The following is a 23,099-nucleotide window of genomic DNA, read 5'->3' on the forward strand; positions in this document are numbered from 1 at the left end:
GGGTGTGAGGAAGGGAAGGAAGGAAGGAAGGAAAAGAGGGTATGAGGAAGGGAGAGAAGGAAGGAAGGAAAAGAGGGTATGAGAGAAGGAAGGAAGGAAGGAAAAGGGGTGTGAGGAAGGGAAGGAAGAAAGGAAGGAAAAGGGTATGAGGAAGGGGAGAGAAGGAAGGAAGGAAAAGGATGTGAGGAAGGGAAGGAAGGAAGGAAAAGAGGGTGTGAGGAAGGGAAGGAAGGAAGGAAGGAAAAGCGGGTGTGAGGAAGGGAGAGAAGGAAGGAAGGAAAAGGATGTGAGGAAGGGAAGGAAGGAAGGAAAAGAGGGTGTGAGGAAGGGAGAGAAGGAAGGAAGGAAAAGGATGTGAGGAAGGGGAAGGAAGGAAGGAAAAGAGGGTGTGAGGAAGGGAGAGAAGGAAGGAAGGAAAAGGATGTGAGGAAGGGAAGGAAGGAAGGAAAAGAGGGTGTGAGGAAGGGAGAGAAGGAAGGAAGGAAAAGGATGTGAGGAAGGGAAGGAAGGAAGGAAGGAAAAGGATGTGAGAAAAGGAAGGAAGGAAGGCAAGTTCTACCTCCTGTTGTTCTGTCCATGTGCAGAGGTAGAGAAGACTTTTGACTGACAGCTGCAGGACAGCAAGCCCAACTCGGTGTCTTTCCTTTTGTCTCCTGCTTGGGAAGCTTCCTGGAAACTTAGGAACAGCCTGTTGGGCTCTGGACTCAGCTCTTGATTCAGAGGCGGTATTCAGCCGGTTCGGATCGGTTCTCGCGAACCGGGAGCGGAAATTTCGAATAGTTCAGAGGACCGGCCAATCCCACCTCTGGCTGGCCCCGCCCTTTCCTGTCCTATATTCCCATGTTTTTTTGAGCTCAGTGGCGGCATCTCACCCCTGACTCGATTGCATCAAGAGCGGTTTCTCTTTCAGAGCAGCGCCGGCTTCCTTCCTTTCTCAACGCACAGCTGTATTCGGAGCGCAAGGCCTTTTTTTTTTTTTTTTTTTGCCAGTGGGCTCAGGACCCACCCAAATCTTTCAATTTGGTGAATTTGACTGTTTGGTAGGCTTGGTCTCCCTGTACAGCTAGAGTCCCTCATTGACCAGAACTGGGACCGACTTCTCGGTCGCTAAGCAAGGCAATTTGTTAAGTGAGTCGCACACAAGTTTACGGCCTTTTTTTGCGGGGGGGTGTTAGGGTCGTTATGTAAATCAGGTGGTCATTAAGCGAATCCAGCTCCCCCCTCCCCCCCATTTGACTCTCCTTGTGTGGGAAGCCGGCTGGGAATGTCACAAATAAGGAGCGCATGACTTGAGGATGCAGCCACCGCTGTAAATGCATGCCGTTCTAACTCCAAACAGTCACTAAATGAGCTGCTGTAAGTCGGGACTACCTGGGTATTAAAATTCTCGCCACGGTTGGCACTTATTCATAGCAAAATTCCCAGTGTTCTCCTCTCAAGCTCTTGGCCAGATGGACACCTCTTGAGAAGGGAAAATGATCCTTTTGGGAGAATTTCATAGCTTTGTGCCTCAGTTTAACCGCTGTTGTGTTGTCGGGCTAATGTGCTTTCCCCACCTGTTGCCAAAAGGCAAAACATTTAAGATATTTAAAGTTTTGTTTTCTTTTTTTCCCCTTTTCCTATGTTGGCAGCAAGTCTGTGGGTGGGAAGGTACCTATCAATTTTTATGAGTGAGTTAGTAAAAATAGCAGGCGCGTGACAGCATCTTTGTATAAAAGCAGCTGTGAACGGAATTTGTTGGAAAATGAGGTGTGTGCACTGTCTCTCTCCCTCCCTCCCTCTCCCAATTCCACTCCACCTCTCTCCTTCTCCCTCTTCTTCCCCCTTCTCCCTGCCTTTCCCTCTCCCCCCTCCTCCCCCACTTCCGCTCTCCTCCCTCCCTCTTCTCCTTTTCCTCTCCTTCTCCCCTTTTCTCCTCCCTTCCCCCCTCTTCCTTTCTCCCTCTCCTTTCCCCCACTTCCTCTTCCTCTCCCCCACTTCCTCTTCCTCTCCCTCCCTCCCTCTCCTTCTCTCTCTCCCTTCCTCCCCTCTCTCCTTTTCCTCCTCCCTCCCTCTTCCCTCCCCTCCCCCATTCCTTCTCCCTTTCTCTCCCCTCTCCCTCTCTCTTTTTCTCCTCCCCTCTCCTTCTCCCCTTTTCTCCTCCCTTCCCCCTCTTCCTCTCCCCCTCCTTCTCTCTCCCTTTCCTCCTCCCCTCTCCCTCACTTCCCCTCCCCCTCTCCCTCTCATTCTCCCCGGCCCCTCCCCTTTCTCCCTCTCCTTTCCCCCCACTTCCTCTTCCTCTCCCTCCTCTCCTCCCCTCACTCTCCCTCTCTCTCCCTCCCCTCTCTCCTTTTCCTCCTCCCTCCCTCTTCCCTCCCCCCCCCTTCCTTCTCTTCTCCCTCTCCCTCTCTCCTTTTTCTCCCCTTCCTTCTCCCCTTTCTCTCCCTCCCCCTCTTCCTCTCCCTCCTTCTCTCCCCTTTCCTCCTCCCCTCTCCTCACTTCCCCTCCCCTCTCCTCTCATTCTCCCCGGCCCCTCCCCTTTCTCCCTCTCCTTTCCCCCCACTTCCTCTTCATCTCCCTCCTCTCTCCCTCCCCCTCACTCTCCCTTCTCTCTCTCCCTTTCTCCCCCTCTCTCCCTCTTCTCTCCCCCTCCCCATTTCCTTCTCCCTTTCTCTCCCCTCTCTCCTTTTTCTCCTCCCCCTCTCCCCCACTTGTCCCCCTCTCTCATTTTCCCCTCCCCTCCCTCACTTCCTCTCCCCTTTCTCCTTTCTCCTTCCCCCTCTCCCTCTCCCTTTCTCCCCCTCTGCCCCTCCCCTTTTCCTCTCTCCCTCTCCTCTCCCCTTCCTCCTCTGTCCCCTTTTCCCTCTCCCTCACTTCCTCTCTCCCCCTCCCTCTCCCCTTCTCTCTCCCTTCTCTTCTGTCCTTCCCCTCTCCCTCCCTCCCTTTTCCTGACAACCCTTTCTGTTTGATATGTAAACATTGGACTCTGGTGTTTTCCTGTTTTCAGTTGCCTTGGCAGAGCCACATAGTGATGCAAAATCGCTTCGGTTTGAAGGCCAATTTTGCAGGATTATGTCATGCAGTTTAAAAAGAGTGGCGTCCATATTCAGCTTCCATTTCTGACCCCATGGCCCTCTGGGGGAAGCAGAACAGCGTCTCCTGCCTCCGCCAATACATTTATTCCTTGAAGACAATAATGAAAAAAAAAAGAGACTTATAATATTGGTTTTGGATTGTAGCATTCCCCGGTCCTTCGCATTCGGCGTTGCTAGCTAGGGCTGGTGGGTGTTTTGTCTAAAGCACCTTGCCAAATAGTTTAAAAAAATAATAATCCCTATACACGTTTTTTACGAGACTGTGTCTAAAAACATCGCTCAGGCGTTTGCTTGGAGCTCCGTTCTGCAGAAAATGCTTTATTTTAGATTTTTTTTTTAATCTCACCTTTATTATTTTGTATAAATAATTTGATGAACATAACCTAAATCTCCATCCTTTCCCCCTCCTATTTTCCCCATAACAACAACCCTATGAGGTGGGATGGGCTGAGAGAGGGAGGGGGAGAGAGGGAGAGAGAGAGAGAGAGAGAGAGTCACCCAGCTGGCTAGGCGGACTAGAGAGTGAGAGAGAGAGAGAGAGAGAACCGAGCAAAGTCTCACCCAGCTGGCTAAGGCAGGACTAGAACTCACCGCCTCCTGGTGATTGGCCCAAAATCGACTTTGAGGGCTAAGGCGGGACTAGAACTCAGTGTCTTGAGCGATTGTCTCAAAAACCAACCAGCTGGTTTTGAGGGCTAAGGCAGGACTAGAACTCACCGCCTCCTGGTGATTGGCCCAAAATGATTTGAGGGCTAAGGCGGGACTAAAATCGACTTTGAGGGCTAAGGCGGGACTAGAACTCAGTATCTCTGATCGATTGTCTCAAAAACCAACCAGCTGGTTTTGAGGGCTAAGGCGGGATTAGAACTCCTTGTCTCCTGGTGATTGGCCCAAATCACTGTGACAGGTTTGGGGTCTTTTTTTTTTTTTTTGCCGTGGGTGTTAAGTGAATAACTGTGTTTGTTAAGTCAGAGGTCTCAACCTTGGCCACTTTAAGACTTGTGGACTTCAACTCCCAGAATTCTCCAGCCAGCTGTGCTGGCTGGAGAATTCTGGGAGTTGAAGTCCACAAGTCTTAAAGTGGCCAAGGTTGGAGACCTCTGTGTTAAGTGAACCATATGATTCTTAAGCAAATCCGGCTCCCCCTCCCAGGCCTGGGAAGCTTGCAAATGGTGATCACATGACCCCGGGACATTAGATGGTTTGCCAAGCCTCTAAATGTTGATCATGTGACAGTGAGGACGCTACCACGGGTGCAAATGTCACTTTTTTATCCGTGCCACTGGAGCTTAAACAAATGGTTGTAACGAATATAGGAGTACAGTAGAACCTCTGATCACGAACGCTTCTGACCATGACCAAATCAGGTTCCGACCAAAAAATGCACCATTTATTTTTTTTTCGTGGCCGATTTCCCCTTCTACGCCATTTTTTTTTTGTAAGCGCCAAATTTCCAAAATTAGATCCGAGTCACAATCGAATTGGGTTGTGACCAAAGTTACGGAACAAATTGTGGTCGTGAGCAGAGGTTCTAACTGTACCTATATTTGAATTCTTACAACAGATTAACAGAGCTGGAAGGGACCTTGTAGGTCATCTAGTCCAATGGTCCCCAACCAATGGGCCAGAGACCACTGGTGGTCCGCGAGAAAATTTTGGTGGTCCGCAGATAAATGTCACTCCCAAAGTACCCCCCCCCCAAGCAATCCAGGCTGCGCGGGAACACAAGGCTGCACCACCCACATGGCCCACGGGAACACAAGGCTTGCATCACTTGCACTGAGAACAACATGAAGTAGTGAAGGGAGGGGGGAAAGGGAGGAGGGGAGGAACTTGCCCCATTTGCCTCACACGCCTCACCTTGGTCACCGGGCTGCTTCTTTCCACTTCTTTCTTCTTCTGCTTTTGGCTGCACGCAAGGAAAGCAGCCGCCAGAACCGAGACTCCCAAAGACTCATTTCTGGCAGAGTTTGGGGGAGAGAAAGAAAGACTTCTGCTGCTTCTGCTGCTTTCCTTGCATGAAGCCAAAAGTCTCTCTCTCTCTCTCTCTCCCTCCCCCCGAGAATGGAGCTGGAGATGGTATCCTGCGATCCCAAATAAAGAATGATCGATCGGTAGGAAAACGGGGTGGGGGATTTTCCTGCAGACTTTTTGGGGGGATTTTCCCAGGGTCTCTGGTCCGCAGAATTTAAAATTATGAGTTTGGTGGTCTCTCAGGTCCAAAAGGTTGGTGACCCCTGATCTCGTCCAACCCTCAGCCCAGGGAGGAGATCCTACCGACACCATTTCTGACAGATGGCAGTCCAGTCTCTTCTTGAAAGCCTCCAGTGATGGAGTTCCCATAACTTCTGAGGGCAACTTCTGTTCCATTGGTTGATTGTTCTCACTGTCAGAAAGTTTCTCCTTGTTTCCAGGTTGAATCTCTCTTTGTTCAGTTTCCATCCATTATTCCTTGTCTGGCCTTCAGGTGCCTTGGAAAATAGTTTGACACCCCCCCTCCTCTCTGGGGCAGCCCCTCAAATAATGGACGACTGCTATTCTGTCTGCCCTGGTCCTTCTCTTCATCAGACTAGCCAGGCCCAGTTCCTGCAACCGTTCTTCATATGTTTTGGCCTCCAGTCCCCTAATCATCCTGGTTGCTCTTCTCTGCATTTTTTCTAGAGTCTCAACCTCTTTTTTATAGTGTGGTGACCAAAACTGGATGCAGGACTCTAGGTGTGGTCTTACTAAGGCTTTATAGAGTGGTATTAGTCCTTCCCTTGATTTTGATTGTATCCCTCTGGTAATGCAACATAGGATTCCATTGGCATTTTTGTCTGCCACCGCGCACCGCTTGCTCATTATCATGGGGAGGAGAGAGGATAGCTATAACTTCAGGGCCACAAAGTTGAGAGATTGGGAGAATGCGGTTTGTTGTTTGATTGTTTGAGGATCCCGTTGGATAGGATTCCTTTCTTTTGTGGATCTCAGCTGTCTCTGTGTGTCTGTCTGGCCGAGAGAGTTGTGGCATTTACCAATATAAAGGAGAATATTTGCAAGCTCAGGGTTCAAAGATGAGGGCTCCTCTCTCACCGCAACCGTCAGAAGTACATGCCAGTTGCCAAGCCTCTGGAGTTTTTTGATCATGTGACTGCGGGAATGCTGCCACGGTTATACACATGAAAAAATGGTCACGGGTCGCTTTTTATCAGCGCCGTTGTAACTTCAGATTGTAAGTCCAGGACTGCCCGTAGTCTTCCCCTCTGCCTCTCTTTTACAAAATAAAAAACCATGGTGTGTGTGTGTGTGTGTGTGTGTGTGTCTTGTCCACCTCTTGTGTTCATCAGGCAGCAAATCTAAACTGAGGAAAGGAAAAAAGAAGCCTTGCCCTTTAAGGAATAGGCAAAGTTCTTTCCTTTTGTGCATTCAAATTTCCAGGCTGGGAGAAATGCAAAATGATTTGGTCAGCTGCGTTGAAAGTCAGAATCAGTTTATTTAATAGGAAGGCAGGTAAGAAATCTCACCATGTTCCTAGGATTAATCTAATCTTGTGAGTAGAGAAACTCTTTTTTTTATAGCCTTCAGATCCTTTGATTTTGTAAGCGTGAAACTTTGAAAGTCTTTGATTGGTGTGTGTGTGAGGTGAGTTCCTGTCTTTTGATATTGGGATCTCTTCCTGGGATCTTGGTAATTGTTTTATAAGTAGCTGTTCGTTGCATTAGGTTGCAATATCCTGAGTTTCCTGTTATGACGCTTGATTTGCTTTTCACAAGTTTTATAGCTTGCCATCTATTTGATTTCTACGGGAAAGGATCCTAGCTAGTTTGTAGGGTTTTTTCCCCCCTCTGTATCTCATGCCTGTAATTTTTTCCTTCCTCTGTTGTGAAAAGTAAGCTGGCTCCAGCTCTTTTCATAGCCCTCCTTGCCAAAGGGTGTGGGGCTGATGGAGCTGACCCTGCTTGTGTTTTCACCTCTTCCTTTCTTCTAATGTTTTCCTAGAAGGCAGGGGAATCACAACTTCCAACCAAACGAAACACAAGGCAAAAACATTGGTGTTTTTGTTTTTCTCCCTGAACATCTGAGTCACACATGCGGCTTTTTTCCCTGGCTCATGCTGCCTCTGGTGTTTGTGCTGTCTGAGAACTGCTTAGTCACACCATGGTGTGCATCCCTCCCCACTTCCTCATCTCCCCCTTTTAGAGTTTGGATCAGGCTTGGAGGGGGAAATGCCCCCCGGATTGGGAAGATCAAGATGCAGCTAGGATGTCCTTGGCATATGAATTTGGAAGGGGATGTCCAGGGTGTGTGTGTGTGTGTGTGTGTGTGTGTGTGAGAGAGAGAGAGAGAGAGAGACAGAGACAGAGACAGAGACAGAGAGAGACAGAGAGAGAGAGAGAAGAAGAAAGGAGGAGGAGGAGGAGGAGGAGGAGGAGGAGGAGGAGGAGGAGGAGGAAGAAGGAAGAAGAAGAAGAAGAAGAAGAAGAAGAAGAAGAAGAAGAAGAAGAAGAAGAAGAAGAAGAAGAAGAAGAAAGAAAGAAAGAAAGAAAGAAAGAAAGAAAGAAAGAAAGAAAGAAAGAAAGAAAGAAAGAAAGAAGGAACATACTCTGGAAAGGAGGGAGATGGATGGATGGAAAAGAGTGAGTGAGGAAGGAAGGAAGGAAGGAAGGAAGGAAGGAGAGAGAGATGCATGCTTTGGAAAGGAGGGAGGTAGATGGATGGTTGGATGGAAAAGTGAGTGAGTGAGGAAGGAAGGAAAGAAAGAAAAGAAAGAAAGAAAGAAAGAAAGAAAGAAAGAAAGAAAGAAAAGAAAGAAAGAAAGAAAGAAAGAAAGAAAGAAAGAAAAAGATGCATGCTCTGGAATGGTGGGAGATGGATGGATAGATGGAAAAGAGTGATTGAGGAAGGAAGGAAGGAAGGAAGGAAGGAAGGAAGGAAGGAAGGAAGGAAGGAAGGAAAGAGAGATGCATGCTTTGGAAAGGAGGGAGATAGATGGATGGTTGGATGGAAAAGAGAGTGAGTGAGTGAGGAAGGAAGGAAAAGAAAGAAAGAAGGAAGGAAGGAAGGAAAAGAAAGAAAGAAAGAAAAAGAAAGAAAGAAATAATAAATAAATAAGAAAGAAAGAAAGAAAGAAAGAAAGAAAGAAAGAAAGAAAGAAAGAAAGAAAATTAAGGCTGGAGGAGCCGGCATGGGTGGGTCCCAGTGGGATTTGCATCCTCCCGCCTCTGAACCCTCGAACAACTTGACCGGATAGGAGGCACAGATTGCCATTCCTCTCATTCCCCCCCCTCCCCAAACTGTAAAGTGATCCAGGAGGAGAAGAGAGGAAAAACAGAACCACGGTGGCGGCCAGATCACATGCCGGTTACACATGCCAGCCGAAAGGCCGGTTGCTGTGGGAAACGGGAGGAGCAGGACCTGCCCTGTAAACATCAGAACAGCCAATTATTTGATTAGGCTTTGATGGGGATTAATGTGAGGTCTTTGGGCCTTCCTCTCGTGGCCGTCCCGGGCGGCTGCTTGAGGAGAAATGGGCTCCTGGGGGTCAGTGGGTGGATGGGGTGGGGGCTTTCGGCAGATCCCTTCGATGGCCACCCCCTGAGCCGTTCCTCCCGAAGGAATTCTCACCGTCGCTTCAAATTCCCACAGTGGGAGAGTTAGAATGAGTGGCTGCCCCGCAATCTTAAGACGCCTAGAATTGTACGGCTGGTAGGGGGGCTTGGGGATCTTCTAGTCCAGGGGTCTCCAGTCATTCAACTCCCAGAAGTAAGTCGAGGAATACCTGCATGTGAAATGGAATAATCAATGAGAGAGGGAGGGGAGGGGAGGGAAGGGGAGGGGAGGGGAGGGAGAAAGAGATTCCTTGTTTGTTTACTTGATTATGGAGCTGTGGCCTATCTAGGTGAACATCTGGTCCTCCAAATGAGAGAGAGAGAGGGAAAGACAGGAAGAGAGAAAGGAAGGGAGAGAGAGAGGGATGAGATGAGAGAAAGGGAGGGTGAGAGAGAGGGAGAGAGAGAAGGAGAGGGAAGAGAGACAGGAAGGGAGAGAGAGATAGGGAGAGAAGAGGGGGAGAGGGAGGAAGGGAGAGACAGGAAAAGAGAAAGGAAAGGAGAGGAGAGAGGGAAGGGGAGAGAGAGAGGAAGGGGGAGAGGGAGGAAGGAGGGAGGGAGGAGAAGGAGAGAGGAGAAGGAGAGCATGGGGAGAGAAAAGGAGAGAGAGGAAGAGAAAGGAAGGGGAGGGGAGAGACAAGAAAGGAGAGAGGGAGAGGAAGTGAGGGAGGGGGAGAAGGAGAGAGGGAGAAAGAAGAGCACGGGGAGAGAAAAGAAACGAAGAGAGAAAGGAAGGGAGAGAAGGAGAGAGATAGAAAGGAGTGAGGGGAAGGAGAAGGAGAGAGGGAGAAAGATGGGGGGAAAAGAAACAGGAAGAGAGAAAGGAAGGAAGAAGGGAGAGAGAGGATAGAAAGGGAGAGGAAGGAGGGGGAAGGAGAAGGACGAGAAGGAGAGAGGGAGAAAGGAGAGTGTGGGGAGGGAAAAAGAGAGAGACAGGAAGAGAGAAAGGAAGGGAGAGAAGGGAGGGGGGAAAGACAGGAAGGGAGAGAGAGGGAGAGGAGAAGTGAGGGAGGGAAGAAGAAGGAGAGGGGGAGGGAGAGAAGGAGAGGGAGAAAGGAGAAGGAGAGTGCATGGAGAGAGACAGGAAGAGAAAGTGAGGGAGGGAGAAAAGGGAGAGAGATTCATTGTTTGATTATGGAGCTGTGGCCTATTTAGGTGAACTTTTGATGCTCCACATGACCTCCAGGGAACGGTACTGTGAATCACTTCAGTCTCCATCTTCTCATTCCAGGGATAGCAGATCTAGGATAGGTTGAAATGTGGCCGGGTTGAGAAGGTACAAATCTCTGTGGCTCAAATTGGACATCTCTGATTGTCAATGGCCTCTATGCAAAACAACAACAACAACAACAAAATGCACATTTGTGCCTATCCGACGTTAACTTTTTCTGTGAAACGTATCCACATCCTGCTACGGTGGTGTCTTAAAGTCAGCCTCTATCACTATGGATCCCTTTAGATCTGCACTGTGATCCCTCCTCCCTGGAGCCAGCTTTTTAAACAGCTGGCTGCTGGCTTGGCGTGCCCCTGTCCTTTCGTTTCATTTCCAGAGGGAGGGTATCCAATGGACAGGATTTAAACCAGCATTAATATCCACCTTTCCACCAATTTGCTTGTCACGACCATGTGGGAGCTAGCATCCATGAAGCTGCAAGAAGAGAAACTTGACTCAGCATCTCCGGATTCTGTGATAGATCCGCCATCTAGTGGCCCATTTTAATTTTTGGAGAAATGTAACCATCCTTTGCTCTCCTTAATCCGTAGTTCCAATGACCGGCTTCACCCAAAGAGCTACCATTGATCCGGAACTGAACGAAATCCATGTGCTGTCCGGACTGAGTAAAGACAAGGAAAAACGGGAAGAGAACGTTCGGAATTCCTTCTGGATTTACGACATCGTCCGAAACAGCTGGTAAGCGGGAGATCGCTTTCCCCTCCTCTCTTTAAGTCTCTTTTTGCCTTTTGCAGAGATCATCTTGATTAATAGACAAGAGAGGTGCTGTCATGCCTCTGTTAGAATCTGACTCCAAGTGAGAGGAGGAGTGGGAATGTGGCTCCGGAGGTTGTGGAAGAAACTGGGGGAGGGCACAGGCTGGCTGGACATTCAGAGGAAGACCCAGGCCCATCCCCTCTTCATCCTAGGGCATGCAGGGAGGAGCAGATAAGGGAGAAACGTGAATGTGTGGTCTACGGGCGAGGAAAGGGCCTTGATCCCCTTCATGGGCTGCAGCTGGGAGGACTGTTTAAAAGGACAAACTGCACATGGCCCAGTGCTGGAAGCAAAGCGAGAAACAATTCTAGCCTTTCAGTTCTTATTCTGAGTTCTGGCGTCCTTCCCAGTGTGTGTTTTTCGATATCTGTGGACGTCTTCAAGCCCTTATCCTGCCTTGTCTCATTAATAGCTTCAATCTGGTTTGTGCTGTTTCTTTTCTATTTATTATTTATATGTATTTTGACGCAACTGTTTGTGGGGGAGTTTTTTTTCTCCAGTCAATGATAATTGGAGCTTTGAAGCCAAGTTGAAGGAATTAAAGGGACTTCACCTATTTTTGTTGACTTTGTTGCTTTTGTATCCCACCCTGGGTCATCATAGGTGTGGTGGCCTAGAGGTGGAGCTCTTGCCTCACAATCAGGAGGCTGTGAGTTTGATCCTAGGTAGAGGCAGATATCTCTCTCTCTGGGCACACTGAGAATATATTTGCTGGAAAAGAAACACACCGCATTGGCGACAGGAAAGGCATCTGGCCAGTAAACACTCCGCTCCATTCAGTTGCTCAGACTCCATCCCCGCAAGGGATTAGGGCAGGGATGGCTAAGCTTTTTGTCGTTGCATACGTGCGCACACATGCCTGCACCCATAATACAATGCATGTGCCACCCCCACCCCCTGTGCTCTCCCCACCCCCTGCACATGTGCACGCATCTCCCACATGCGCCCTGCCCCCTGTGCATGCTCAGCAGATACCTGAAAATCAGCTGGCTGGCGGGGGAGGCCCACGCAAATATGCAGTGGAACTGAGCTGGGCCGACGGCTCGCGTCCCGGCAGAGATGGCTCTGTGTGCAAACTTCCGGCATGCGTGCCCTAGGTTCGCCATCACGGGATTATGGGGTCGTTAAAAGAAGAAGATCTCGATTAATAGACAAGAGGGCAGATTGACCATGCTTGGAGTTTGCAGGTTTGCACCGAGAAAGCCAGAATGTCTCGCAGGAGTCAGGAGCTTCCATGCATTTCGTAACTGGAAATGCCGATAGATGAATCAGTCCGACTTTGCAAGGTAGAACTTGAAAACAAGAACCTTTCGAACTTCCTGTTTTTCATTTTCCATTCACTAAAGCACGATATAGATAGTCCTCGACTTTAGACCACACAATTGAGCCCAAAATTTACGTTGCTGAGTGAAATGTTCGTTAAGTGAGTTTTTTCCCCCCATTTCACGTCCTTTCTGGCCACAATTGTTACGTGAATCGTTGCAGTTTGTTAGGTTAGTGACATTTCTGTTAAGCGACCCTGGGTCGCAAAAGGTGACCCCCGTGACCCCGGGATACCACAACCGTCATAAGCAGAGGTGGTCTTTAGCGGGTTCTGACCAGTTCTGGAGAACCGGTAGCGGAAATTTTGAGTAGTTCGGAGAACCGGCCAATCCCACCTCTGACTGGCCCCACCAACCCCATCTCTTCTCTGCCTCCCATTGAGTCCCAGCTGATTGGCTGGGTCTTCTTTGGTTGCCCTGCACAAGAGAACAGAGCTGGAAAGCAGGTTAGTGGGGTGGGGGAGGGAATGGGGATTTTGCAGTATATCCTTTCCCTGCCACGCCCACCAAGCTACGCCCAGAGAACCGATTTGAATCCCAGCCCTAGTCATAAGTATGACCCAGTGGCCAAGTTTATATTGAATTTTGAGCTACATGACTACAGGGATGGTGCAACAGCCTTAAGTGTGTAAACTGCTGGTCACAAACCCTTTCCGTGCCGTTGTAACTTCAGTTTCAACTTACAACAACTGCCTGTGCTTAGGTTTTAACTGCCAGATCTGAAGACACGCAGAGACCTGACCCAATCCTGACCCTGAGGATTGAATGGGTAGCATCATCGTCATCAATGGGTTAGCAATCAGAACTATACCCTGTGGTAGAATTTCAGCTTAACCAGGAGATAAGTGAGACCCGCCGGATAACCTCTGGGTGGCCAACACCCTGTATTTCAGGTCCTGCGTCTACAAGAACGATCAAGCAGCCAAAGAGAACTCGAACAAGAGCCTTCAGGAAGAAGAACCCTGCCCCCGTTTTGCACACCAGCTTGTGTATGATGAATTGCATAAGGTAAGTGTCAGGATTCCAGCAATCGCCCTAATTAATTCATGATTCTCGAGCCAAACTTCAAAAAACCTCAAAGGATTTATTAGAGGCGACATACTGGCACTGCCCTGTATGAAGCCAACTCTGGCCTATGTCATTTACAATCACCTGTGACCCTGTTTCCCCCCCTGCCCCCTGGATATGTCATAAACCAGATTCTCCAATTGAGCATGTTCAGCAGCTGGGTGTCATCAATCATACTCTCCAATTAAGGATTTTCCCAGGCAGAAGCTCTGGTATTTTAGTTACAATCTTTTAAAGATAAGGAGTTGGAATGTACTTTCGCTTTCAAACACTGCATTGCTCTTCCAGATTTCCTTCCTAACCCCCCTTTTTATGGCAACTACTAAAACAGGCATAGAAATGTTTTATGAGTTGACAGTAAGCTTTAGCTTGAGAATATGGTAGTGTGTCATGGTTATCATCTAAGACTTGGAGACACCCATGAGAATGCATGCTTTGTTGTTGTTGTCATGAGTTGCGAAGTTGTGTCCGGCCCATCGCGATCCCATGGACAACGTTCCTCCAGGCCTTCCTGTCCTCTACCATTCCCCGGAATCCATTGAAGCTCACGCCGACTGCTTCAGTGACTCCATCCAGCCACCTCATTCTCTGCCGTCCCTGTCTTCTTTTGTCCTCAACCGTTCCCAGCGTTAGGCTCTTCTCCAGTGAATCCTTCCTTCTCATTAGGTGGCCAAAGTCTTGGGGTTTCATCTTCAGGATCTGGCCTTCTAAAGAGCAGTCAGGTTTGACTTCCTCTAGGACTGACCGATTTGATTGCTTTTGCAGTCCAAGGGACTCGCAGGAATCTTCTCCAGCACCCTAGTTCAATGGAGATGCACACTTTTTTTTTTGAAAATTTTATTTGGGTTTTCACAAAAACAAAATACAAATAAAACATCTTTTTTGAAAATAGCATGGTCCCAGGTGATCACTTCTTCATACAGACACAAAACTCAATTTCATGCTCATTTTTATATTCTATTCCATATCTTATTACCATTTTATATTTTCTACGTAGTTTTCCCCCTCTTTTAGTTTTCTCAACTTTGTTTTAATTATCTCAATTCAAATCATTATATTTATACTTTTGTCTGTCCTGTTACAATTTCACATTATCTTTTCTCATTAAGCAAATTTTTCCCTGTAGTTACCAATTAGAGTATGACACCTTTATATCCTTTAATTTTATCCATTCAAGCTCTTATTTAAGCTTCAATGTATAGCTTTAAGATTATAGCATTCAATATAATACATAACTTCCAATCAAATTCTGCTTAGTACATTCTTAAAATAGACACTATATTCTTAAAAAGAAAAAATTATATATATGTAAATAAAACACATTCCATTCCAATTCAATTCTATCATTAATATGCATTAAAATCTTAACTTCTTTAACATTTCTTTTCAATTAAATATTATACTTCCTTGGGAACACTTATAAACTTTCCATAGTTAATTCTTTTTTTCCATATTTCTCACTTATATTTTTATAAATCACTACTAATAATTAAAAATGTTCCCTTTTAATTCTCTCAATCATTTTAATTCATTTATTTATTAACAAACATCCCACTGCATTACAATAAATATTTTATCCATCATCATATTTTCTAAAGTTATTTCTATTTGTAATATAACAAAGCTACCTTATGTACCTTTGCAGAATCCCTTTTACAATTAAATTTTCACCCATTATCTCTAAACAAACTTATGGTTACAATCCTTATATCTTTTCCTTGTTTCTCCATTTCTTGTTTCTGTCTTTTACAACTTTTTTTCCTTGCCTTCTTCCCCTTCTCCCTCCCCTTTTTACCCCCTCGTCTCTCTACTTCTAACTCTCCCATCTGTAATCCCCTCTTCTGTTGCTTTCTAATATTATACTTATCTTTCAAATTGTTCTTCTTCTTTTTGGTTGTTTTTTCTAATCTTAAACCTTTCACTCTCTTTTCCCCCTTTTCTTTCCCCCCCCCACTTAAAATTATTTGATCATTAAAGATGGTTTCTTCTTTGTCCCAATCTTCTTGTTCTGCAAGCATTTCTTGTTGCTTCTCATAGTTCCAGATCTCCATTTCTAAGAATTGAAACACGAAGCCAAAAGAACTTCTCCCTTCTTGTGCATCTTCTTTCCATTTTTTAAGTTCCGTTTTCAGTTCTTCTAAGAGTGATACCATTTTAAAAACTTTTAAACAACCACCCAGTTAATTTTAGTCATCTAGATGCAAAAACCAAAAATCACCAAGTAATCCAAATAACCCAAGGCTGTTTCTACTTGCTTCTTTTTTCCACTTTCTCTTCCTGGGGTTCTATTATTTTGTTACCAAGTTTCCATTAAAATGTATCTTTGAGGAATCTTGTTAAAATTTCACTGTAAGTTCCTTTTAATTACAGTTCCATTCCTTAATTCCAGGCAGTCTCCTCTATTTTTCCAGATCCTGCCCTTCTATTCTTTTTTTCCCCCTCCTTTCCAGCTTTTAAAAACTTTTAAATGTATAAAAATCTTTATTATCCCCTTGACTTTTATTTTCAGCTTAGATGCCTATTAATGTCAAAGTGGATTTTTTTTCAGTTTCTTGCTTAAGTCTCTTAGCTGTCAGTATAAGGAAGGGAAGAAAAAAAAACCTAATCCTTTCCCTTCTCTCTCTCCTTCGCAGCTTCAAAATCTTCTTTGGAAACAATGTTGTTAAGTTTAAATTCCAGGGTACCTTATTTGTTGCTTTTGCTGTTTGACCCGGTCAACCAAAACTTTCTCTTCTTATCTTCCTCCTGCACATTCTTTTCCGGTCGAGTTCTTCTTTGTGGTGGCCATTTCTGACCACTGCTACAACCGCCTTTGGGAAAGGGAGTAATGGCCAGCTGGGGAGGAGAGATGCAGCTCTCCTCAACCCTGCAGGCAGTCTCCCCCCTCTTCACCACTTCTACGGGGTGGCTTAGCCTCGAAACCAGAGACCCCTGCCCTAGAGGGAAGGGCCATTAATTAGCATTCTTACTCCCAAGTCACCTATGCTGCTCTTCCATGAATCTTCCTGCTCTCACTCACACCCAGCACAGGCTTCTCGGGAACGTCCTCCTAATTGCTGCCAGTGAACCACAACACCCACTGGCCATTAGCCTGCGGCCCAGTAGTGGGCAATTGCCAACAGGTTGGGGACTCCTGTTCAGGGGTGGGCTTCAAAAAAAATTAGCAACCGGTTCTCTGCCTGGTTGCTGGGATGGACGTGGCCATGGTGGGCATGGTCTAATCTGCCTCCTGCACCACCCTGGGAGTGAAAATGGGCCACGGGGGGCTGTTTTTGCCCTTCCCGGGCTCCGAAGGCTTTCTTTGAGCCTCCAGGAGAGTAAAACCGGCTTCCCCAGGCTCCAGAGGCTCTCTTCCAGGGAGCCCGTTTTTCACCTTCCCCGAGCCTTTGCAGGGTCCCTGCACTTACATGCGATCCAAAACGGGCCACGCGGGGACTCCGGGGAGGGGAGGGAGAGGCAGGATGGGTGGGGCCAGCCAGGGGTGGGATTTTCCGGTTCATCCAACTGGCCATCAAATTAAAAACCGGTTCGCTCGAACCGGTGTGAACCGGTGAGCAGCCTGTCCTTGCTTCTGCTTTAACCACTAGACCAGGGGTCTCAAACACAATTTACCTGGGGGCCGCTGGAGGCAGAGTCTGGGTGAGGCTGGGCCGCATAATATTATACTTTATATTATACTTTATATTTATATTATACACTAATATTATACTTTCATATCATGGTGGGGGCCACAGGATATCGTCCTGCGGGCCGCAATTGGTCCGTGGGCCGCGAGAATGAGACCTCTGCACTAGACCAAATGTAGTTACTTCAGTCCTCCTGGACAGAGATGAAGGTTTATATGTTGGGGGTGTATTCTTACCCTTTCATCAGAGTAAGGAGAGGCAGACCTGTGGCTTTCTTTCCTCCTCTGCCTTTTTAGAGAGTGCAAAAGCTCGGCACCATAAACAGCTGTGCACGCAGCATTTGCATGAGCTGCATGAGCAACAGTCCCAAGCATTTAGACATAAGCAGGGGTGGTATTCAACCGGTTCGCACTGGTTCGGCCAAACCCCTTGCTCCAAAAAATCAGCTGGCAGCGAACCCAGTTTGCCGCGACTATCGTGGGCCCGCCCCCCCCTGCCCCTGTGCTTCACCTACCTATATCGTCTCAGCCGATTAGCGTGGCACAGCAGATTGCCACTTCGCGGCTGTGTTCCTTGAGTGCTGTGCGCAATCGCCGAACCAGTTGTTAAAACTGGAGAATCCCACCCCTGGTCAATAAGTCCAGTCGTGCTTCGTGGAAAACCTATCCATGGTGTCCTTGACCGTTGTTTATTTATGATTAGATCTCTTCCCTGCTTCTCCCTTCAAGGTCCATTATTTGTTTGGAGGAAATCCAGGCAAACCCTGTTCTCCAAAGATGAGGCTGGACGACTTCTGGTCCTTGAAACTCTGCCGACCGTCCAAGGAATACTTGCTTCGGCATTGCAAGTACTTGATAAGGAAACACAGGTACAGACCTGCCGGGGGAGCTTTAACAAAGGCAATAAGGGAGGTGGGCTTGTTGGGAGGAACAGGGAATCTTTCCATTTTTAAATAGAATTCCCTCCCACTCCTGGGATAATGGGGCAACCATTAAAAGCATTGGGCTGTTTTCCCCCCCAGTTTGATTTATTTCAAGAGAACTCCTGGCTATATTCAGTTAACATCAAAAGAAGTCAGATATTGTCGGAGTGAGACCAGGGGAGGAGTCAAGCAGGGAATTACCATATTTTTCAGAGTATAAGACGCACTTTTTCCACCTCCAAAAGTGGGTGGAAATGTCTGTGTGTCTTATACAGCGAATATGGCCGAAGCCCCGCCCACCCACCTGACCCTACCCTTCAGCTTCTGCCTCTCAACAATCTGCCTCCTTGCAGCAAACATCCAACAGCCTGTTTCAGATTCAGCCCAGCCAGATGAGCACAAGCAGCCGATGGTTGGTTGGATCGGCTTCCCGACGATCAGCTGTTTCAGGCTGCAGGGATTGCCGTTGCCTATTTCTGCCTCCGCGCACCCCATTTTCGGCCTTGATATCTCATTTTTCGCCGCTACGCACCCTGTTTTCGGCCTGTTCTGATCCCCGCTGCCCGGAATGGGCCAAAAATGGGGCACGTGGAGGCCGAAAACGGGGCGCACGGTGGCAGAAAATGGGGCTTGCGGAGGTGGCAATAGGCAATGGCAATCCCTGCAGCCTGAAACAGCTGATCATCGGGAGGCCAATACAACCGACAATCAACTGCTTGCGCTCATCAGGCTGTACTGAAACTGAATATTGCTGTTTGCTGCAAGGAGGCAAATGGCTGGGAGGCAGAGGCAGATTCCCCCTCCCTTGTTTTCCTCCCCCAAAGCTAGGTGCGTCTTATACTTCAGAGCATCTCATATTCCGAAAAATATGTTAGTCTGCAAACGTTAAATAGGCTCAAGAGGACAGATTCCGATTCCCCTTGAATGCCAATGTGGCTGGCTGAGGAATTGTAGGACTTGAAGTGCAGGGCAAGGTTGGACAGTCCTGACTTAGGAGATCAACCAAATGCCATCTAAGTCAGGTCTGGTCTTCTCCCATTTAAAGAGGAAGCTCTAGTCCAGGGGTCGCCAACCTTTTGGACCTCAGGGACCACCAAACTCATAAGTTTAGATCCCAGGGGCCACTAACTGGTTCTGTGGGCATGGCCTAATTTGTGGGTGTGGCTTGGTGGTCATGTGACTGGCTGGGCTTGGCTTGTATGTAAATATTATAAATATTTATATAAACATTGAATTTTTTTATAAAAAAGAGCAACTTTTACCCAAAATCAGGCCAAGCAGGTAGGCAGATTGAGTTACTCACAGAATCACTTAGAGATCTGTCTATCTGCCATTGTGTAGCTCAGTCTGTCACATAAAATTTGCTTGCGAGCAAACTCACAAAATTAACTCACATCGCACCATGTATGTAAATATTGAATTTTTTATATAAAAAAGCAACTTTTATCCAAAATCAGGCAAAGCAGGCAGATTGAGATGCTCACTGAATCATTCAGTGATCTATCTATCTGCCATCAGTTAGCTCTGTCTCTCAAATTTGCTTGCACTGAATTTGCTTGCAAGCAAACCTTCAGTCCTAAAGGAGTTTCGGCTGTGCTGAGCCGAAGATGTAAAGACTAGCTAGAAAACAAGAAATCCAACCATTTCCTGCTTCCTAGCTAATCTAAATCTCCCGGCACAGCAGAACAGATGATGGTCGGAAAAAGGAAAAAATAGCAACTTAGCAGGCAAGTTTACCGGGTAAGGAGTGAGTGGGCGAGGGGGAGGGTTCCCTCGCGCCATGTGGGCTGAGCAGCCTTGTGTTTCTGCGCAGCCTGGATTAATTGTTTGAGGGTGGGGTGCTCTGGGGGTGAGATTTCTCTGCAGCCCACCAAAATTTTCTCACAGCCCACCAGTTGTTGATCACTGCCCTAGTCCTTCTCTTCATTAAACTAGACATACCCAATTCCTGCAACTGTTCTTCGTATGTTTTAGCCTCCAGCCCTCTAATCATTTTTGTTGTTTTTCTAAAGACTTTTGTCGATTTGAAATCTTATTCCCAGAATGCAAAATTGCAATAGCAAAGGATAGAAAGACAACCAATTCTATTATTCTGATAATCACATCCTCAGACAGCCCACCGATTGGCGACCGCTGCACTAGTCCACATGAGGTTCTGGTCTTGGACAGCCCAGCAGGAACAGTGTCAGGCCCCTGTATCTTTTATATTTGGATGAGGAGGGCCTTTTAAAAATAGTCCCATGAGTCTTTAAGTTCTCCCGAGCTACTTCCTGACCTTGGGTGTCTCCACAGGTTTGAAGAGAAAGCCCAGACGGATCCTCTAAGTGCCCTGAAATATTTGCAGAACGACTTGTTTGCCACAGTGGATCACTCAGATCCTGAGGAAACCAAGGAGGTAAGCGGTGACGTATCTGATTTTCCTGTTGACGTGGAAAGAATTGTGCAAATCCAGGTGGAATTGGTGCTTCTAAATCTAGAACACCCGGATGACAAAGGTGTAGATGGTCAGGCCTAGGTAGATGTGTATGTGTGCACGCATGTGTTTGTGCATGCATACACAGGTGTATGCAGGGGAGGTCAAGACAGTTTAAAAACTGGTTGGATAGCAGTAGGATTCCTGTCATTTGGGGGGTTTATTTCTTTTCATTCCTTTCCAGATTCTTTTGTCAACCTTATCATCTGTACTCTTCCTTTTTACCTATCTTTCCTTCCTTCCTTCCTTCCTTCCTTCCTTCCTTCCTTCCTTCCTTCCTTCCTTCCTTCCTTCCTTCCTTCCTTCCTTCCTTCCTTCCTTCCTTCCTTCCTTCCTTCCTTCCTTCCATTCTTCCTCCCTCCCTCCCTCCCATCCATCCCATCCATCAGAATACAGCTGGAAGAGACCTTTGAGGTCTTCTAGTCCAACCCTCTGCTTAGGCAGGAAACCCTCTACTATTTCAGACAAGTGACTGTCCAGAAACTTAAAAACTTGAATGACGAAAGCACCTACAACTTTCTTTCTTTCTTTCTTTCTTTCTTTCTTTCTTTCTTTCTTTCTTTCTTTCTCTTTCTTTCTTTCTTTCTTTCTTTCTTTCTTTCTTATTCCTTCCTTCCTTCCTTCCTTCCTTCCTTCCTTCCTTCCTTCCTTCCTTCCTTCCTTCCTTCCTTCCTTCTTTCTTTCTTTCTTTCTTTCCTTCTCTCTCTCTCTCTCTTTCTTCCTTCCTCCCTCCTCCCTCAGACACACACACACACTGCTTTTTTAATGCAACCTGATGCACGGATAAGGCAGAGGAGAGGAGAGCAGTGGAAATCTAGGGGCTGGTCCTTGGGAAGAAAGAACCACCGCTTAGCAAAGCCCGCCTGAGCTCTGGGGATAAAAGTCAGGGGCAGAGATGAATAGGTGTGGCAGACAACTATTCATCTTCCTGCGGATGGAGTTGTTAGCCTGCAGTGAGAGAGAATTTATTTTTGCCAGGTCTGCTGGCAGTCCTAATAAAGGAATCTTTGAGTTAAATACAGAGGGTTTGGTGTGTTTGGGGAGCTGGCTCAGAACATCCTTCCCTTCCCCACCAGTCAGTTAGAACCGAAGAAGCTTCTTGGACGAGATGCAAAACATTTTCAAATTAACAAAAAAAAGTCCAGTTGCTTTTGGAATAAACCCTTTGGGACAACTATGACCTTGGATGATTTGAGGATCTCCGTAGACATGTTGACCTCTTCCTTGTTAAAATTGTCCTTCTTGTGTCGTTGTTTTGTTTTCTCCCTGTCTAGTTCCAGCTGCTCGCTTCAGCCCTTTTCAAGTCAGGCTCTGATCTGAGTACGCTGGGTGAGTAGACTTCAGACTTGTCTGCGTTGCAACAGCCTCTGAATCTAGTTTTGGGTCAAGGGCCAGTAAAAGTCCACGGGCTCCGTTTCACCGCGGTGTGAATCCATACAGCCATCGGAAGGTTAGGTCAAAACAAATTAACAGACCATCCATCATCCTGGGAGCCAGCAGCCCTTGGCCAGCTGGGGTTTGGGAAGTGGGGGCGGGGACGAGCTTCAACTTGGCTTGCGCGGATGGAGTGCACCGTTACAATGGAGGTGAGTTCAGCCTGTTGTAGGCAATCTCCCTCCTTGGGCTGCCAACCAAGAATAACACCCTTTCCACTTCCCAGAACTAAAAATCCCAAGTTCAAGTTTACAGATCGTAATAATTCCCCTCCCCTTCCTCCCTGGTAGCGCTTCTGCTACTGGACACAACAAAACCTCATAACCAGAGTTGGAAGGGGCTATGGAGGCCTTCTAGTCCAACCCCCTGGGCTCAAGGAGGAAAACCCTATACCAGGGGGTGTCCAAGTCAAGGCTGGCGGGCCAGATGCGGCCCATGGGGGTGTTTAGATCTGGCCCGTGGGGGCCACCCTGTAAACAGCAAAGGACCGGTCCATGGTGCCCAGACATGATATTCTTCCGATTAAAATTGGAATTCCGATTTTTTGGGAATCAGCCCCCCCCTTTCCCCACACCCCTTCTTCTCCTCCTTCCCCTCCCCTCGGAGGCCCCGAGTCAGGAGTTGCTACCGCCGGCGCGACTCCGCGCGGCTCCAGTCCCACGTTGCCTCGGGAAGGAAAGGCAAAAAGGAAGAGCCGCGGCAGCGCTTTGCAACGGCAGCAGCAGCTCCCGATTTTGCCTTTCCCTTCCCGAGGCAACGCAGGACTGGAACCACGTGGAGCTGCGCCGGCGGTAGCAACTCCTGAGAGCCCCAGCCGGATACCTGAGCGGAGCCCGGGCGGTGTGAGCGGAAGCCGCTGAGCGGCAGGAAAAGGGAGCTGGGCAGCCACAGACCAGCCTCCGTGCAACACGCCACCGCCCGGCCCTGGCGAGGGAAAGCAGCGGGCGCTCCCCGGGCGGCGGCCTTGGCCCCACCACCAGGGAAACGGCTGCCCAGCTCCGGAGCTGATCCACACCAGACCGGCTGGAAAGGAAGGGTGTGTAATGTTGGTGTTGTGTGTGCGATTTCTTGGCGCGCGGCGGGGGGTCTCTTTTGGCCGGCTCCAATTTTTTTTTTTTTCAGAGGGGAATATCATGCCTGGTGGTGCCTCTGCCAGTGAAAAATGGAGCTCGGGTGGGCCACGCTTGGTCCTCCCGAGCTCCATTTTCAGCTGCGATGGCCTCCTGCAGCCCTCCGCCAACAAAAATGGAGCTTAGGAGGGCTGTGTGTAGGATAGGGAGGCCGAAAATGGAGTGCGTGGAGGCGGCAGTAAGCGACGGCAGTCCCTGCAGCCTGAAAACAGCTGATCGTCGGGAGGTCGATCCAACCGACAATCAGCTGCTTGTGCTAATCAGGCTGTGCTGAAGCGGAAACAGGCTGTTTGCTGTTTTCTGCAAGGAAGCAAATGGCTGGGAGGCAGAGGCTGAAGGGTGGGCGGGGCTTCAGCAACATCCGCTGTATAAGACGCACAGACATTTCCGCCCAATTTTGGAGATGGAACAAAATGCGTGCTATACTCCCCCCCCCAAAAAAATACGGTATATTTTCTGATGCCCCACAAAT

At 47.8% G+C, this 23,099-nt stretch overlaps 1 protein-coding gene across 1 annotated transcript in view; it reads left to right on the forward strand.

Moving 5' to 3' along the window:
- MKLN1 (muskelin 1) overlaps window positions 1-23,099 on the forward strand; it is a 102,678-nt gene that overhangs the window by 79,201 nt on the left and 378 nt on the right. Inside the window, exons 13-17 of the mRNA XM_026687528.2 lie at window positions 10,427-10,574; window positions 12,868-12,982; window positions 17,397-17,536; window positions 19,883-19,985; window positions 21,338-21,392. Of these exons, the coding sequence (XP_026543313.1) occupies window positions 10,427-10,574; window positions 12,868-12,982; window positions 17,397-17,536; window positions 19,883-19,985; window positions 21,338-21,392 (561 nt within the window). The remainder of the gene's footprint in view (window positions 1-10,426; window positions 10,575-12,867; window positions 12,983-17,396; window positions 17,537-19,882; window positions 19,986-21,337; window positions 21,393-23,099) is intronic.

The sequence above is a fragment of the Notechis scutatus genome, chromosome 6, assembly GCF_049901735.1.
Source record: "Notechis scutatus isolate UNSWTSFEM ecotype Mainland chromosome 6, rNotScu1.2, whole genome shotgun sequence".
Classification (NCBI taxonomy): Eukaryota; Metazoa; Chordata; class Lepidosauria; order Squamata; family Elapidae; genus Notechis; species Notechis scutatus.